At 37.2% G+C, this 18,721-nt stretch overlaps 1 protein-coding gene across 4 annotated transcripts in view; it reads right to left on the bottom strand.

The window, feature by feature from the left end:
* Nucleotides 1–18,721, bottom strand: part of CWC27 (CWC27 spliceosome associated cyclophilin) — a 121,083-nt gene that overhangs the window by 26,562 nt on the left and 75,800 nt on the right. For all 4 annotated transcript variants that reach the window (XM_074813407.1, XM_074813405.1, XM_074813406.1 and 1 more), the window contains one exon: nt 9,490–9,587. In XM_074813407.1, coding sequence (XP_074669508.1) covers nt 9,490–9,587 — 98 coding nt within the window. Of the gene's footprint in view, nt 1–9,489; nt 9,588–18,721 lie in introns of those variants that run through there.

Here is an 18,721-nt window from a genome sequence, read left to right as displayed (position 1 = left end):
ATATTTTAATATGCAACAGTGGAAGTTTCTAGCAAATCTATTCTGAACAGCTTTCAGGCACACAGTCCCAGTCTAAAATGTGGTTTTTAAAATTCTTCTAATGTTAATTGATTTTCAGCACATGCTTAAGATTAGTACTAAAATTAGGGCTGGCTTATAGTGAGGTTTTTGTCCTCTTTTGTTCTGAGACAGAGAGAGACAAGTAAAAAAAGCATTGACTTTAGCAAGGAGGAAACAGAATAGGGATGCTGGGTATTATTTTATGAGATTAAATGAGAAAAAAAAATATAAATACTGGAAGAAAACATAAAAGTTTCAAAAGTGACACATTCAAGATGTGTATTTTGATACAATGCACCTTTAATGTATATACTGCAAAATCTTCATACTTAACATATTCATGCTGCACAATTCCCAAACTACCAAAATTAGGATTTCGTTGTTTTCGTATGTTCTCAAAGGTGCGTAATTCTGTTAAAGTCTCAGACTTCAAGAAGGTATCTTTCTGTGTAAGACAGGACTTTAAATGACACTGACAATACCCAAACTTAACAATAAAACAGAAATAAAATATATTCTTAAATTGGGATCCTTGCTAGATTTTGGTCAGCCAGTGGAATAGGCTGCCCAGGGAGGTGGTGGAGTCACCATCCCTGGATGTGTTTAAGGGTCGTTTAGATGAGATGTTGGGGGATGTGGTGTAGGGGAGAACTTTGTAGAGTAGGGCTGATGGTTGGACTCGATGATCCCAAGGGTCTTTTCCAACCTGAATGATTCTGTGATTTTGAGTTCTCTAAACACTTCAATCATTTGATTACCATACCACAATTAAAAACAAAGCAGAAAATACTTCATGTCTCAGTAGAATCCTTACACTTTGTGGGGGTTTAGGCCCTGCCGGGACCCGAGACCATGATGCCGCTGCCCCTCCCCCACCCTCAGACCGGACGGGGCAGGGAGTGAAATACAAACCCCGGGGTTGAGATAAGGAAAAATTTAATACAACAGTGTAACAACAACAAACCAAATAACAACAATAACAGTAATAACAATGAGCAGAACAAGAGACATACCACACGGATACAGCAGTGAGGGGTCCGACCTGGACAAAAGCCATCCCTGCTCTTCCCGCGCTAGGGCGTGGGACTTGACCCCAGCATGGTCAGCATGGTATCGAATAACGGGGCTAGAGCTCCCTCCCCACTGCTGGGGAAATTTAACCCTATCCTAGCTGAACCAGGACATACTTGAATGTTGGTTTTTAAATGAGTTGTTAGGTTTCTCTGCTCAGATAAACTTTGTAGCTTTTCTGTTTTTTTATGTGACAATTAAATTTCATCATCCACAAATTAGCAGACAGTTTACAAAAATGTTCTAACAAGAACAACTAAAATACTACTTCTTAAATACTACTGATATTTAAAACCAACATACAGTTCAACAACTGGGTAGATGGTATTTGTTCAAAGCAAATTTCATTGAAGTATATTCACAGGTTTACACTATAGAACTTTGAAAAATGTATTTTTTTAAAATATTTAAGTACTTCAAAATGCTGAAGCAATTCAGCACTCAAATTGTAGCATCTGGTGTAATTTCTGGCATCAGTACAGCAAATATCACATAGAAGAAAACCAAATTATTTAGAGTAAGGTCTTGACAGCAGTCTGGCATAGTCAACAATCTTATTCACAAATTGAAAGGCTGATTATAATTGAACATGTACAGAGGGAATTAGGTTTTTACTCTGTCCTCTTGAAACAATGTAAACACTTAAATTTTCCCCCCCAACCTTCCTTAATTACTCTAACCTCTGAATACAGAGAAAAATTAGGTAGGTGTAATATGTAACATGAGCAATTTGAAGTAGTGATATTAGATGTGATACCAATACTAATAAAGATCTGCCAATGGATGTAAAATAGATGTCTTGTGCTGCCACCCCTTCATTAGTGTCCTCAGAATTAGCCCAGACGTTGCAAAAGGTCCAGTATGACTTAAGCCTTATTCTCACAGCTCTGTGGTCTTCAGTGAATTTCTCCCGCTAGAGTTGCAAGTTTTGGCTGAGATGCAGTGTTTATTAATCAAGCACAGAATCATATCAATGCTGTTACATAGCCTCAGAACTAGAATTTTTTCCTAATGCAGTCAGCTCAGAGCATACGTAGACACTGTGGAAGTGTCTGCACCATGACACAACTCACTCTCCATTCCACATTCCCCAGGAGGATAGGCAGACAACAATGGAAAAATCTCCTGCTACATACACATTAATTTCCTGATAGTAGTCTGTTTTAAATATATGCAATTTCTTATATCTAAACTAATGTGGAATAGATAAACTGTTATATGTTTAGCAGATTGTCTTGCATGTTGACAGCTCTATTGCACTGATTCAGGCCAGTAAACAAAATATGACTCAGTGAACTGAGATATAAAAAATGCTTTTAATTTGGGGGCAAAATGACTTCCTCAGGTACAACACTGGTTTACTACTGTTAGATTTCATGATATTAAAACTACAGTGTTTCTAAAGTCTCTTCTGTTATTCTTCAGTTGTAAATGGCTGTTTCACAGGAAAGGTATCCTTCATTCCCTTCACTTACCATCTTTACATACTTAACATTCCACTCTTCCATCCCACTCCTTACCTAAATTAGAGATATCTTCAAGTATCTCCTAAGAAATCAGTAGACCTAGTCTCCTGCTAGTTTTGTTTTTTGTTTTTTTTTTTTTTTTTCCATTTATATCCAAATTGAATATTTGTTCACCATCTTTTTTGGTGGTACAGTACTTGGAAGCAAGTGCAGTAAGACAACTGTGCTTTTACAGTTAATGTCTTTGTATCAATGACCGTACAATCACAGCCACATCACAATGTAAAGTCATGTTCAGTGCATTTTCTAGAACAAACCTGATATATCTTTCACTATTATAGCTTTCCCAGTTTCTTTATTTTATGAGTTTGTACGTAAAATTATTTTTCCTTAATACTAAGGAAATAATCTTTTAACATCCCAACATGAATCTCAATTTATTTTCAATGACATTTTTCTTCTTTTCCTCCCCCAGTCTAGTACTTCCTGTATTAGAATCTAGTATTTAGTGACATTTACTTTTGTTTCTTGACAATTAATAAATTCACAGTTTTCTAACAATGTTTTTCCAATAGTCTTAAGATCCAGTGTAAATACTGAGTCCTGTTTCAATTTTGGTAACACAGCAAGCATGAAGTACACTATAGTAAGTTGATGTTACACAGACCAAAATGAAGTTTAAGATACAACATCATGCTAATTTTATGACAACTTACAAATATTTACAACTCTAAGTATTTTCACAATTAATATTAAGAAAGTTTAGAGGCTCAATGAAATTATGCTTCTTCAATTACTATTCCAACATCACTACAAGACAGCAATATTATTAGGTTAGCAGTCACAAGCTGCTACTTAATCCTTCTAACATATATACTAAATTTTAATCTGTATTTTCTTCAAAGCTGATGCTTCAGAACTGAAATGTTCCAACAGACTTTAGGGAAAAAAAAAAAAGACTATCTGGCTAGAGTGAAAAAGGGAAATTTCAGAAAACTGCTTTTAGCTCCATATGAACCATGACGGAAATAATAGCTTTGTCATAAGTGCAAACAGACAAACATTTTAAAAATTTAGACAGTTAGCTCTGGATCACTTTTGTGTCTTTGGGTCACCTCTAGTTATAAGGCTGAAATTCACAAAAGACATGAAAACTCTGGCTATTTCAACATTACCCAACAACACCATGAAATGTGAGCAAAACTGCTATGCTGAGGCCCTGATAATGCTCACTGTCTATTTCAGACTACCGGTTGGAGCTCATCAGGTGTGCTCCCGGAATGCATTTTCCAGCATGGCTTCATCCAAAAGTGCACATCTGGTCTGTGGTAAAAGGTTACACCCACATTATTGTTTTACTTAAAATTCCTATTAAAATTTCAACTTTCTGCAGATATTCTTGAAGTCTGCAAATTCTTTCATCCTTTACCACAAATACACGTATCATGCAACTGCACTTGTTCTTTCCATACAGAGGAGAAGTTTTGTACAATTCAAATGACCACGAATTGATAGGCCTGTGAACGACATCTGGAGAATGATTTCTAAAATGCAGTGGGTAGTATCTGGAAGTGACAATTGACCATTTTTAACTTCATACTAACTTCATAACTTTAACTAACCTTCGTAACACATACTAACTTCAAAATTTATATAAATCATAGTAACTAATCAGAAAGACAGCATTACAGAAAGAGATATTTAGCAAGTACCAGTTGATACTGCCAGCATTTTAATACTTTTTTATATATTAGTTGAAGTCGAGACAAAGGCAGACAACAAGAAGATGATAGTTTCATCACCTAATTATATTTATATTACAAACAATTTAAGCATTTTTTTAATCATCAAGTGTCAGTGTTTGAGAACGTTAGGTGGATTCTGGTGTAGCTGATACATTTTATTTACTTTTAAATAAAAAAACCCAAAACATTTTCCCTTTCCCTGAAAAATCAAAATATGTATTTCTAGAATCTTATTTTTTCCTGTATGTAACAAATGTGGACCCAGCGTACCAATGCATAGAATGTGCTATTGTTATTCTTGATTCTTACTAAAAAATTTAGACAGTAAATTTATTTATTAAATAAATCTACTTCCTTTCTAAATGATCTACTTACTAAAAATAGTAAATGAAACTTCAAATGACATACAGAATGTGACCTGTAAAATGCTGCAAAAGACACTTACCCTAAATTTTAAAATCTCTCCTTTATTTAAAGTCTCAGTTCTTTCTTCTTAGTCTGAATGTTGGCAATACTGCCAAGAGAGCTGTTGTCCAGATAAATTAGCAAAGACAATCTAGCTCCTGAATTTTTAAGGACAGATTAAAAAAATTTACTTGAGCTTGAATCCCTACCTTGTCCTGCTTTGATTGTTACTGGCTCTGAAAAAATACCCAAACTAAGATCTGGAAAGGGATTTAGAGGCAGAAAAAAATATTAAAGCATGGATGAAGAAAACCAAAAAAGTAAATTTATTCTGGTGTCAAAATACATGGTATTTATGACAACTTTATGGCTATTTTATGCTACCGTGTCAATATGCATCCACAGCTAGACAGAGGACATTAATGTATTTTTCAGTTAAATGTCTAATGACAAGACCTTGTGGTAATTCTGAGTAAATTCTATTATTTCACAATGGGGTTTTGATCACTTTTAAATCTCTGGCATCAGAAATGCATCTCTTACTTAAAGATGTTCTTATATTTCATCCAGAATCCTTTATAATACACATTATATGCCAGTTATACAGTAAATCACCCATCTGCCCTTCAGTCATCACCTTTAGCACTGTTCGTTCTAGTTAAATGTAGGAACAGCTTCCTTTCCTTCAAGACCATATCAATTATGTTTAGTAAGTATTTTACATTTATTCTTTGGGTATGAATTCTGTAATGGTAGATTCTCTACCACCAGAAAATTTTTTACTTCCTTTGATCATATGGTGAATTACCTTTTTTTGTGCAAGACTTTTTCAAAAAGGGAAACATCATTAGGGTACTGACCTTCTCTTTTCAGGGTATAGACAAAATAACATACTAGGTGTAATAAAACATATATGGTATTTGTTATTCAAATCTCAAGGGGAAAAAGAAGTTGTAGTCAGGATGTTGTGGCCGAACAGTTTTGTAATTCTCTTATGTAAATAAGAAATAAGATATATGTATATAGTTTCTATTGTTAAAATCAGTTGTTAGAAGGGAGCTAAAATGGCCCCCATCTTCAAGCCACTACAAAAACACTTGTGCTGAGTCATCCCCCCCTTCTGTGAAGGAAACCTGAGAAAAGCCCGCGAAAACAGGAGAAAAGCCCGGGAAACTTGTTTACACCTTTGCAGACCCTCAGGGTACGCCCATCATGAATATGGATGAAGCCTACACTATAAAGGGACTCAGTTCTGTCCTGTAAGGTGTGTGTCTTGGTAGAGCAGAGACTCCCGGCACACCCAGCGCTGTTTTGCTCACTCGCCGCTTGCTAATAAAATTTTATTCATCACTAAAAATTGAGAAGTGGTTATTTCCCACTAAATTACAATTAATCAATAACACTAGGTAACCAGAATAAGTTATCTGAAGAGAAAGCAAAGTGTAAAAGAGACTACTGCCTTAATCAATTATTTTGGCAGACCTACAATCAAGCCTTTATTTTAACTGCTTGATTTAAAGACTCACAGTGATGGTAAGTATAATGCTTTTGGTGATGCTTCCACCTAACTACTATCACCATTAACAAGATGCTTACTTTCTCCTTCCATTCAAAACCTTCTTTTGGGCCACATCTTACCTTTCTTTTGATTAAATTGTGCTTCACAGAATCTTGAAAAACAGAACAGCTAAACCCATCCCCCCTGAAAGGCAGGATCAACCTTTTCTGCATCAGTCCTAAAAAGTACTTGCCTAATCTGCTATTGAAAAGTTTCACTTTGTAGGTCAACTATTCCAACACTTTAGGAAGTTTTCCCTAACATTTAACCTAAATCTCTTTAGCTGCAAAACTAATCTCCTGCCTTCTCCACAGGGATTACATAGAATAATTTCCTCTCCATGGTAGCCTTTAACATTCCTGATGATCATTAATATGTCTCCTTTTACAAAGTAATCTCTTCTCTGAACTGAACAGCCCCAGTTCTTACAAGCTTCAAATACTACACTTTCTAGATTCCCCTTTGTTGCTCTCCTCTGTACTCCCTTAAGATGCCTTGTATCTTTTTTTCCAGTGCAATCACCAAAACTGGGCAAAGGATTCAGGCTGAAAAGAAAACGAGCCCGCCCATTTTATGAGTGTCCATTTTAGTTTTCTTCAATAGCATGGCACTATCAGTTTGCTCGCAGCTTTCTACTTATGTTTCCTAGATTTTAAGTTGCCTAAATGCTATCTAACTTCTTGTATTTGTACAACTCATAATTTGTGAGAGACATACAAACCACTTACTATAATAATCTTTTTTTCCCTGAGATCTCCCAAGGTAAACATATTTTGTTTACTTTGACCTAGCTTTTAACTTCAATGAACTGACTCAATCTACCAACCCAGCATAAAACTATCCTACCAAAGAAAAAAAGGAACACTTTTCTTCCAACTTAAACTGAACCAGATCGATAAAAGCTCCAACACGGATTAGTGGAAGGGAAAAGAGTGAGCCCCTCAGCTCTTCACTTGAACAACTGCTTATGAACATGTAGCCTTAGCACATAAGTTTGCATTTTTCTTTCTTTCGTTTTCTCATTTCCTGTCCCATATATTTTTTTTGTCTGCAAATTTAACAAAGGTAATCTGTTGTTTTCTCCAGATCACTAATAAACAGATTCCCAGAATCCTGCTTTGCAGTTTGGTTACAAACAATTCTCTTAAAGCATTTTGTTAATGTTTTGTTAATGTCTCTGGGACTGCTTCAGCCAACTCCCTATTATGCTTCAGTGACTGTCATCAAGTTCAAATGATATTAACTCACCTAATTTATCAAACTAGTCTAGTTGCTTGCTCTGTACTAAATGCTTCCTTCTATGTCACTGATCATACGTAACCATATGATCAAAGTTGACCACTATGCTAAAGACGGAGTGAAAACAAGCATTAAGCTTATTTCCAATTTGCTTAGCCAAAGGCAACCATCTTCTTGCTCATCTGTCTCCTGTTACTGTATTTTCATTAAACATTTTGCCCTTCACCATTTGCATCTCATTTAATGTCTTTTTTTTAATAATTTATTTATAAATTTATAAATTTATAAATTTATTTATAAATTTATAAAAATTTAATAATTTTAATAATTTTATTTAATAATTTTTTAAATAATTTAATAATGTCTTAAATTATGGAACATGGTTATTTTCAGAAGTTTTAGTTAGTACTCTAAGAACTTGTTGAATAGGCTCTTTCCTGCCATATATCTTTCTCAACATGTACTGGAACAGACCCTTTCCTGTGCTCTGACTGTAATCACAAAAAGGAAAACCAAGATTTTTCAAGATTATTTTCACCATTAGCTGTTACCTGCAGATTTTCAACAGGTTTATCTCTTACCTGCTACTTATTTTGAAGAAAGTTTTTTAAAAAAAACCCAACAACACTGGTATATATAAGCTCCCTTTCCTTGAATAAAAGGTATCCTTCAAACCCCACAGTACTAACTATGAGTATTGCCCAACTATTACTTTGTCACTGTAAAGGTGGATTTCCTCAAATTACTCCATAATAAGTCCTCTGACTTAACTGGCACCAGAACAGGAACAATGTTTAAGTGATAGTATTACAATTGCCATACATGGCACTATTCAAAATAATTTATCATGTATGTACATAAGGACTACCTTTACCTCTTCTACACTTTTACTTGCAGTTCTTTTATCACATGGCCAGTGACAGCATTCATTACCTTGCCAATGAGAGCTTATATTCATTCAGTGATTGAGCATGATTCCTAGAACTTTTTCAGAGCTACCGCATTGTAAAATTTCATGCCAGATTTCATATACAAGTTCAAGATACTGTATTTTTTATTTTGCCAAACTGGTTGTTGATCAAGCTCACCTGTTATTCAAGAGAATGCACGAGTTTTTCTAAAAATGACCTTGTACTTTCTACCACTCTTCTAAACTGTGTTTCATCTGGAAGTTTTAGTGAATAGTTTTATGTTTTCTTCCAGATTTCTTATGGTATTGAGAACTGGACAAAGAATCCACTCCAGAAATGTGATTAGCAACTTCAGAGTGCTTAAAAACCAGTCCTTTTTTTTTTCTTCAGTTCAGCTAATAAAGGGTGTTACATTCACTTGCACTAAAACACACACCTTACATACTAGTATAAATTTAGCAACTTATGCACATTTAGAAAGAAATAGAATACAAAATTTGTCTGACAAAGAAGTGGGCATCTGAAGATCCCATTTTGTTAAGGTTTATAGAAAATAAACATGGAACTGACTTTCTGAGTTTGTGTTCCACAGGTATCATAAGATGCATGAAAGTTTGAAGTCAGTAGCTTTAGTTAGTAAGTTAATAATCTGCATTTAAGTACCTTTCCAAGTCCAAAACACGACTTTCCCAGTCAGAGGTCAGAACAGGTACGTCCCCACCAAAGAATTCAATCCTATGCCATGATATTTCAAATCCAGAAGCTTGCCCAACTACACAGATGTAACTAAAGGACATTTGGAAGGACAAATACTACCTCGTTTGAAAGAACGAATGCTACTTGTACAATTTATTTATATACTGGCATCCTTACATCCATTCTTAAGGACGACTAATTTTATTGGGAAAAAACCCCCTACATTTCAACAATATAGTGTTCACATTTATCCACATGAAACACAAAACTACTAAAAAAATTTAAAACTGGAAAGTTAACTGGACATCTACATAGCACCTGCTATAATATACTCTTACCTTCCTTTTCTTTGGGTTTTAAAGCTTTTTCTTCTTTTTTCTGCTTTGCTTCCAGCAGTTCACGTTTCAGCTGTCGCACTTCTTTCCGTAGCTCCTCACTGCAAAGAGGAAAGTATTTACAAGAATTTAATCTTCTGGGAATGTAAAGTCACTCAGGAGAAACAGAATCAAAGTTAAGGGGTAATAAATCACTGATATAAACAAAGGGAAGGTATTCACTCACTGATGCTAGGAACATGGCTAAAAAATCAATAGAACCTAAGAAAGTTCGTATTTTCATTAGTGGAGAAAACAAAAGAATGTAACAGATGTCTTATTTTAAGACCCCATTAGAAATATCTCAAGGATGTGAATAATAAACAAAGAACCGCCATTTGTATTTTTAATTTAACATTGTAATATTTAACCATGAGAACCACACAGAGAGAATCTGAAACAGAGGCGCTGCCAAATAAATGTTACGTGTATTACAAAATTCCATTCACTGAAGTAATAGATCTTAGCATCCTGGATTTCTTAGACAGACTGGCAATGTAGCTGTTAAGTGACAACGACATGATATGTATGTAAGTATAAATTATTACATATGAAAATTCATTTCATTTTACAAATTTTACAAACGAATAATCAGGTGATAACACTACAAAGAAGAAAGCAAAATTTGCAAGTCATTGTGCCAGTATCAGATGAAACACCTGTCTTCATAGAATCACAGGTTGAAAGCAACTTCAGATCAGCCAGTCCAGCTCCCCTGCTCAAAGAAGGGCCAGAGTACGTTGCAGAGAGCACTGTCCAGTCAGGTTTTGAATATCCAAAGATATTCAAAACTCCACAATCTCTCTGGGCAACCACTGCTTGACCTCCCTCAATGCAAAAAAGCTCTCTTGTATGTTTAAATGGAATTTCTTGAACTTCAGCTCATGCCTAATTGTGCCAGTCTAATGGTCACCAGTGGAAAATAACTGATAACTGCTTCAAGTTTTTCTGGTGTTAGAATCTGTATGTCCCACTTCTTTTTAGAAAAACTAAGTTCTGATTGATTTAGTATTCAAAGTCAATGAATAGCAAAAATTATTACAATGCAGGAACGTGGCATACAAGCTCCCTGTAGCTGATTTCTGTACCTCAATTCTCATCCATAATACCCTAACTCACAATACAGCAGCCTTTTTTAAGCAAAGACTTGAAATTGTGGGTGATGACTTCTTTTGAACTTTTCATTTGTACATATGCACACAGAGCTTGTGAAAACCACTAGAACAAGAAGACTGCCACTGTAAAGGTATTCAAATTATCAACTACAGCAGTAGGTCTTAATTTTCAACAGCATGGAAGATGCCAGATTACCAGCTTTTACGTAAGACTACAGTTCTACTTTTCTATCCTGAGAAAAAAATTATAGGGGAAGGATAAAGAGACGTTTTTAACCCAAGTAGCTCCATTGCTTTTATATAAATTGGGGATAGTATGGTAAGGAAATTGCATTGCGATACTAATCTAGTATACTGCAATGTTTTCTTATACAAGTGGTACAGCAGGAACAACACACGTGAATAAAAGTTATACATTTAAAATACTTAAGAGTGCTAGAACGTAGTGACAACACCACAGCAAGGGGTTACGAATGGCACTTATGAGTAACAGAGCCTAGCACATCAGAAGTTTTCCTGTAAGAGGGACATGCTTACTCTTAGTTATGTTAAGCTGTTGTGGAATGAAGAACAAATTAACTAGTGACAACTATTCAGCCCCCCCCCCCCCCCCCCAGTAGAAAGGTTTTTGTACAGAACACAGAAGGTCCTAACTCCTAGAGAGCCTAATTCTAAAACGTTTTTTTCAAGTTCTGTCTACAATTAGCCAATACTAGGCCAATAAAGGACTTTGATATTTGGCTCCTTATAAACTCCACATTTCCTACATTTTTTATTCCTAGGCTCACTTCAGAAGTAGATGAGAGAGGTAATCCAAAAAGCCTGCATGCTAAAGATGAAGCCACAAGAACTGACTGATAGAAAAGCCAGGCTATACTCACAAGCCAGATTTACTGGAACAGAACGAGAAAAAACTGACTTTTTGTAAACAGGAAAATGTCAAATTGATGAGGTAGAGCAGAATCAAAACAAGGGACTACAAATCAGTCTGTAACTGCCCCCTACATCTTTGAAGCATAGGTCTCTGCACACAGTAAATTTGCACTCAGGTTTCATATAACATAGCTGTTGGTTTTTAGCCAATTATGCAGTTGCCCCCTGTCCCTGGAAAGTTTCTGTTGCTTCAGAGGCATAGCACTGTCTGCTCCATGCTTGTCTCAGTGCTCTCTCAGTCCCACTACTAGGCTGCAGGATCTCCTCTTGCTCTTGCTCCCTATTCTTCCTCTCCTTGCCACTTCCTGCAGCCTGGAAGCTGTCCTCCCTCCCTCAACACAGAGAGGTACTTCCCGAGCAGGTGTAATCTCCTCCCCTGCCTCTTTACCACCATTTTGAAGGGCCAAAATGCACAAGTAGAAAACAAACAATATGCAATTGCTTTTTCTCTTCCTGAAATGGCATTGCCAATGTTGCATACAAAACCAAAAAGTATATTTCCTTCCTAAATTTCATATTTTGAAAAGTAGCTCATTCTTTAAAATGTTAACATTTTATCTCCACAGTTTGTGAAGAAAGTTTCAGTGAAACTGCTGAAGTACCAAGTTGGATTCCATGTTGCAGTTATTTCTTCTAAAGCTAGGCAACATGGACCAAACCCCCACCTCTTAGTCACTTCTTTTCAAAATGTCATTCAGCAGTTGTACTATCCTGCAGCTACAACCTGCATTTCTGATTTCCAATTGTATAACCTGGTACTTAGCTGTATTACAAGTTTTTTTTATTGCATTGTGGCCACTTAGGTATTAAATTCAAATTATTTGTAGTCTGTTCTCATATACCCTATTATTTTCTTATAAAGACTTTAAAAAAAAAAGAATGTCAGTGAATTTTAAACAAATGTTTGATACAAATTTACTATACACTGTATCAACTCAGTTATTCTTATAAATCAAAAAAGTCAACCCTTTTTAAACCTCTATCATCCCCTCCCTTCAGTTTCCCCAAAAGACAACACAGTTACCTACTACCTACAAAATCACACTAACCAGCATTAGTAACAACTTTACTATTTTTGCTGAAGAGTGTACCAGACAAAGCACTGTGTTATACCTGGTTAGGAGTGAAACAAGGTTAACTTGTCTCTACTTCTCTACATCATACCTCTTGCCATGATTAGTCTCTGAAATAGCAGTTTTGCTCTTTACCATTCTCATAGTTTTCCAATTTTTATTAAACATGAATTCAGTTATACAGATTAAATGAAATGCTGCATCCAGAGAGTAGTGGTCAATGGCTCAATGTCCAGATGGAGACCAGTGACGAGTGGTGTCCCTCAGGTGTCCACACTGGGATCAGTATTATTTGACATCTTCATCAATGACATAGTGGGATCGAGTACACCCTCAGCAAATTTGCAGATGACACTAAGCTGAGTGGTGTGCCTGACTTGCCTAAGGGAAAGGGTACTATCCAAAGGGACCTGGACAAGCTTGAGAAGTGGGCCCATGTGAACTCACAAGGTTCAACAAGGCCAAGTGCAAGGTCCTGCATCTGGGCTGGAGCAATCCCTCGTATCAATACAGGCTGGGGGATGAAGGGATTGAGAGTAGTCATGTGAAGGACTTGGGGGTACTGGTGGATGAAAAGTTGGACATGAGTTGACAATGTGCGCTCACAGCCCAGAAAGCCAACCATGTCCTGGGCTGCATCAAAAGAAGTGTGGCCAGCAGGTTGAGGGAGGTGGTTCTCTCCCTCTACTTCGCTCTGGTGACACCCCACCTGAAGTACTGTGTCCAGCTCTGGATTCCTTAGTACAAGAAAGACATTGACCTGTTGGAGTAGATCCAGAGGAGGGATATGAAAATGATCAGAGGGCTGGAACACCTCTCCTGTGAGGACAACTCTGAGAGGGTTGGGGTTGTTCAGCCTGGAGAAGAGAAGGCTCCAGAGAGACCTCATAGCAGCCTTTCAATACTTAAAAGGGGCTTAGAAGAAAAATGAGGGCAAACTTTTCAGTAGGGCCTGTAGCAACAGGACAAGGGGTAATGGTTTTAAACTAAAGGAAGGAAGATTCAGACTAAATATAAGGAAGAAATTTTTTACGGTGAGGGTGGGGAAACACTGGAACAGGTTTCCCAAAGAGGTGGCAGATGACCCATTCCTGGAAACATTCAAGGTCAGGCTGCATGAGGCTCTGAGCAACCCGGTCTAGTTGAAGACATTCCTGCTCATTGCAGGTAAGTCGGACTAGGTGACCTTTACAGGTCTCCCAACCCAAACCATTCTATGATTCAATTATGAACACCATTTGACTGCTAATCTCTAAAGCAGCAATCAAGGGGATCAACATATCTCAAACAATTCAGCTTGCACCTAAGGACTGAGAAGTACCTTTTCTTAACTTCAATACAGCAGAAGTACCTTCATGATTCAGTTGTAGTTTGATGTACTTCATGGTGAAGCAGGCCTCAGACAGGCAAAAATACTGGTCTGGAAAATCTTCCTCTATTTTCTATGATCCCAAGGTCAAAAGATTATTTTCATTGATTGTTTCAATACATAATCTGTTATCTTTATAACATCATACAGTACATGCTTCAGCTGTCTAATATATTTATTTTTCTTTTATATTTGAATCAGGAATTGTGATGGTTTAGCCCCTGCCGAGGTCTGAGACCACGCGGCCGCTGCCCCTCCCCCACAAAGGGAGTGAAATACAAAGCCCCGGGGCTGAGATAAGGAAAGGTTTAATGCAACAGTGCAACAGCAACACAACAAACAATAAGAATAACAGTGATAACAATGACCAGAGTAAAGTATATACCGATACAGCAAAGAGAGATCTGGCTGCGCCAACCCACGTGATCACCGATTCTTCCCGTGCTTGTGCCAGGATGTGACGTCAGCATGATATATGAATAACCCAGCTAGAGCTTCCCCCCCACTGCTGGGGAAACTTAACCCTATCCTGGCTAAACCAGGACAGGAATTAATACTTAGTTAATAAGGAATAAAATAAATTGGAATAAACTAATTTCTAAGTGCTATGTACTGAAAGTGTCTTGCTGCAAGTAATAAGGGGTCTTCTGAATGAAGTTCTATATTCTACTCCACTTTGGCAGAAGAAAAGAGAACTGTTTACAGAAATAAACGCTAACTGTGACATTGGTGTAAGTGACCATATGATTATACTTGTTATGCACAAACACAAAACCATTCTTCTTTCTCTATACACATATACATGTCTCTGTACTTTTACGCTCATACACAGACATATATATAAAAATCATAACTGACTGTGTTTATTTAAGCATAAAAAATCTGTAACTAATAATATATGGTACATAGGCACAAATAAGGCCTAGAGGGGCACAGTACCTTGTTCAGTTGTGATTTAGGGAAAAGGTGGTTGCATATATTCAAAACTGTAATTTAGATACTCCCCATCCAGTGGTGACAAAGCTCAGTAGATGCTAAAATTCATTTGATGCCTATATTTCAACCACAAAATGCCTGAAAATTTCACCTTCTCGCATTTCCAAGTTTATCTTAACTCCAGTCTAAACTTCACTACAGTTCAGAGCACTCACCACTTCCCCTCTGAACTCCACGTAAGCCCCGAGAGAGGCCCAAACTGCTTGAGGTTACTCTAGCACACAGTCATTCACTGATCCTGGTACAAACAATATTAAATAAAGCCACAATTTTTCAAAACTTAAGTACTTAGGTAGTGCCAAAACTACACAGATAGCTTCACAGTCAGAGGATTCACCTAGATAAATGTGCATTTATAATGGAGGAACTATTCGGTGACTGAAGAACTGAAAGATTATGGTGTATTCTGCATCACTGGACCTGGTGATTTTCTAAAAGGTATGCTGTAGTTGAAACAAGAATTAATCCAGGGAAGAGCTGCTCTCTGTAATAATGAATATTAGATTAAGTTATTATTTTTGATAGCATAGCATGTTATTTCTTTTCCTCTTTTTATGGTATCATAATTACATTGCCTTTTTTTTTTTTTTTTTTAAAAAAAGGCCATTTCCTTTCATTTGCTTTTTTTTGGAGGAAAATGGAATTATTCATTTCAGAAAGAATATGAGACACAGGAAACATAAAAAAGGGGAGGAAAACCACAAATACTGCAGACTTCTAGTATTTGAGTAAAGGAGACACTCAGTAGAATCTCAGTAATTTAGAAAAAAAGAGAAGATATTTTTCCCTCTTCAGATGAGACCACATAATTTTTTTGCAGGCAAATTTTTTGCACCTTTAAGAGAAGGTGCAGAACTCCAATGAGTAAAAACCTTCACATTATTAAAAGTACCCCAGTCATTTACATGAAAACCAGGAACATCTATTTAGAACAATTAACACTAAAAATGAATTTCATAAGCAATATAATACTTCATTCTTTGAGACGATCTAATTATAAATCAGCTTCTGTGTATTGCTGATGGATTCCTCTTCCACTTCCCTGAGGCAAATGGTACTGGCCACTGGCCAGCCAATTGCACTTGCTGATTCCTACATCATCAATGGAGGCAACGACACTTAGGACAGCTGTGTATGCCTAATGGAGATTTTCCTCTCCAAGCCTCACTTTGACTCTCTTTTTTATGAAAATGGTATCATCAGTGCACATGATTACTAAGTACCAAAATATTTATGTCAGCATCAGAGCCTTCAGAACAAAATAGTATGAGGAATGATGGAAATAGCTTTCCATATACTCTATTAATACTGGTATACCACAGGATATTGTAAATATCTAAATGGACAGATAAAACTAAGAGCACAATACATGCTAATTAGATATCACTGTTTCTTGGAAATTGGATAAAACACTTGCTCTGAGTTTTGCCTGCTGTTTCCCAACATCTGATAAAAATTTATAACAGATGGAAATGATTGCAAAGTAAGCAGCACTCCCTTCATGTTCTCCATTCTGCTGATTTAATCACAAACATACAGAATCTGATAGTAATGAAACAATAGACTTCTTGTTGATGAGATCACCAAATGGCTTCCATAAAAACCTATCAGACACTGTAAAATATAGTCACCACAGACGTACAAAATCCTTTTCTGACCTGTCTATACAAAACAGTAAATTCTGTCATAGGAGCAGCCTTAAATAAAACAAATAGTCAACTTTACTTGATTTGTAATTATACTGAAAAGTCAGATTCAAAAGAGACAATGTTGCTGAAAATGTTTCATAGAGTCAGCTGGCCTAGACATTTCTAGATTTTAGCATTCTTTCCTATTACGAAATGGCAACATTACTCTCAAGTGAGTCTGCTCTGCAGCCTCTCCATAATGCATACTTTAAACAAACAAATCATATTCAAATGTTCTGCTACTACAAAGTACAACTGAGAACTCTGAATACACAGTAGTTAGTAGTTCTAATAACACAAAAAAGGGCTTGAAGTTAAGCATGTGCTGAAGGTGTTTGCAGGATCAATGCCAAATTGCCTGAAAGATCAGCTAAACATTCTACTCAATCTACCTACTGTATTCCTCCACAAGCAAGTACAGATTCTCTTTTTTACTAAGACTCAAAATGAGCATATCTCTGAAGAGAAACAAAGTAACTTAATTCTTCTATAACCTCAACAGAACATAAAGTTGCTTTTCTATATATAGAAGTGTCATCAACTTAATGTCAGTTTAAAGACTGATTTGCAGAATGTTTCAAGTCTAGAAACTATCACTGAGCCTCACTCAAAGCTAACAAAAACGTCCTCTTTCCAATAGTGCTATTTAAGCCTCAAAGGATCCAACAGGGTGATTCATCCAGCCTGAAGATCCTTCCTGGCTGCCCCCTCTTCTAGGGGCTCCTGTGATCCAGACAAGAGAGAGCAGACTGGAAAGAATTTTTCTGGCAGGAAGAAAAAAACCTAGCTGGAGCACTTCCTTTCCCAAGCCATCTTTTATCACATGAAGGGACCACACGTACATGATGTGACAGGGGAGGGATGCAGGACTCTCTGGGAAAGTCAAAAGCCAGGATTTCCACTGTCAGAACAATTTCACTGACTTACATTATAGTTCTTGTCCAGGTGTGAGGGGCTCCTGAACACAGAGAGTGCTAGGTAGGGGCTGGATGAGATGCTCTGGTAGCAGCATCCTGCTCCTTGTTTCCCTTTTCCCGTTTAAGGCAGAAAACAGAAGCATACACAGTAAATACAGCACTTCAGGGAACTGACCTTTAGAGATGCACAGTACAATGCATTCACAATTGTGGAGGTTTGAACTCAGCCGGCAGCCAGACGTCATGTGGCCAGCCATTCACCTCCCCCTCCTCCCTCTGGTGAAATAGGGGAGGGACAAAAGAAGAGAATTCGTGGGTTGAATAAAAAGGAAGAATTTACTAAATATAACAAGAGAACAACAGTAACAACAGTGAGTCCAAAAAGAAATGGGTAAAATGTAACAGTGGCTTGCCAAGTGCAACGACCGCCCCAAGCAACAACACGGCCCGACGAGCAGATCGCAAGCGCGTGAGAGAGAGACGTGAGCGAGCACACCCACCTGGGCATGACATCACATGGTATGAAATACTCCAATGAAAATTAACTCCATCCTGGTCAAAACCAGGACAGTCTCCACCCCTTATTCCATACCATTGACATTATGCTCAGGTTTCCAAATACATCTCAAGGAATCACCACCCCCTTTTTTCCCAGGTCTCACAGATATCATTCCCTTACACTATGGGCCATCTTTCCACAATGTTTGCTGAGCTCATTTAGTCCATAACTTCAGGTTCCATCTCTTATGACAGTCTATAAGGCTGAGAAATGAGGCGGAGTTGGCTCAGTCGGTGGAGTAGGAGGCTTTGGATGTGGCAGGAGGATGTTGTGGGGCACCAACTGCAATAACAGAGTTATTTGACAGTCCAGGTCATTGGCTATTCTCACCTAAAATCAAATCTCCCTGAGGCACACATCAGATCTCTCCATCCTTCTGCATTACCCACCAAGTGCACCCAGGTCCTTGGGCAAAAGTAATCCCACGCATGGGTTTACCTTTACTCGATGCAGGAGTAATCCAGACGGTCTTCCCCAGCATATTTTTAATGTGTACTACAGGGGCTTTATCCCATCTACAGTATGTAGTAGGTTTGATTGAGCAGG

Source organism: Strix aluco, chromosome Z (assembly GCF_031877795.1).
Source record: "Strix aluco isolate bStrAlu1 chromosome Z, bStrAlu1.hap1, whole genome shotgun sequence".
NCBI classification, from domain to species: Eukaryota; Metazoa; Chordata; class Aves; order Strigiformes; family Strigidae; genus Strix; species Strix aluco.
This window is presented reverse-complemented; position numbering and strand designations above follow the sequence as displayed.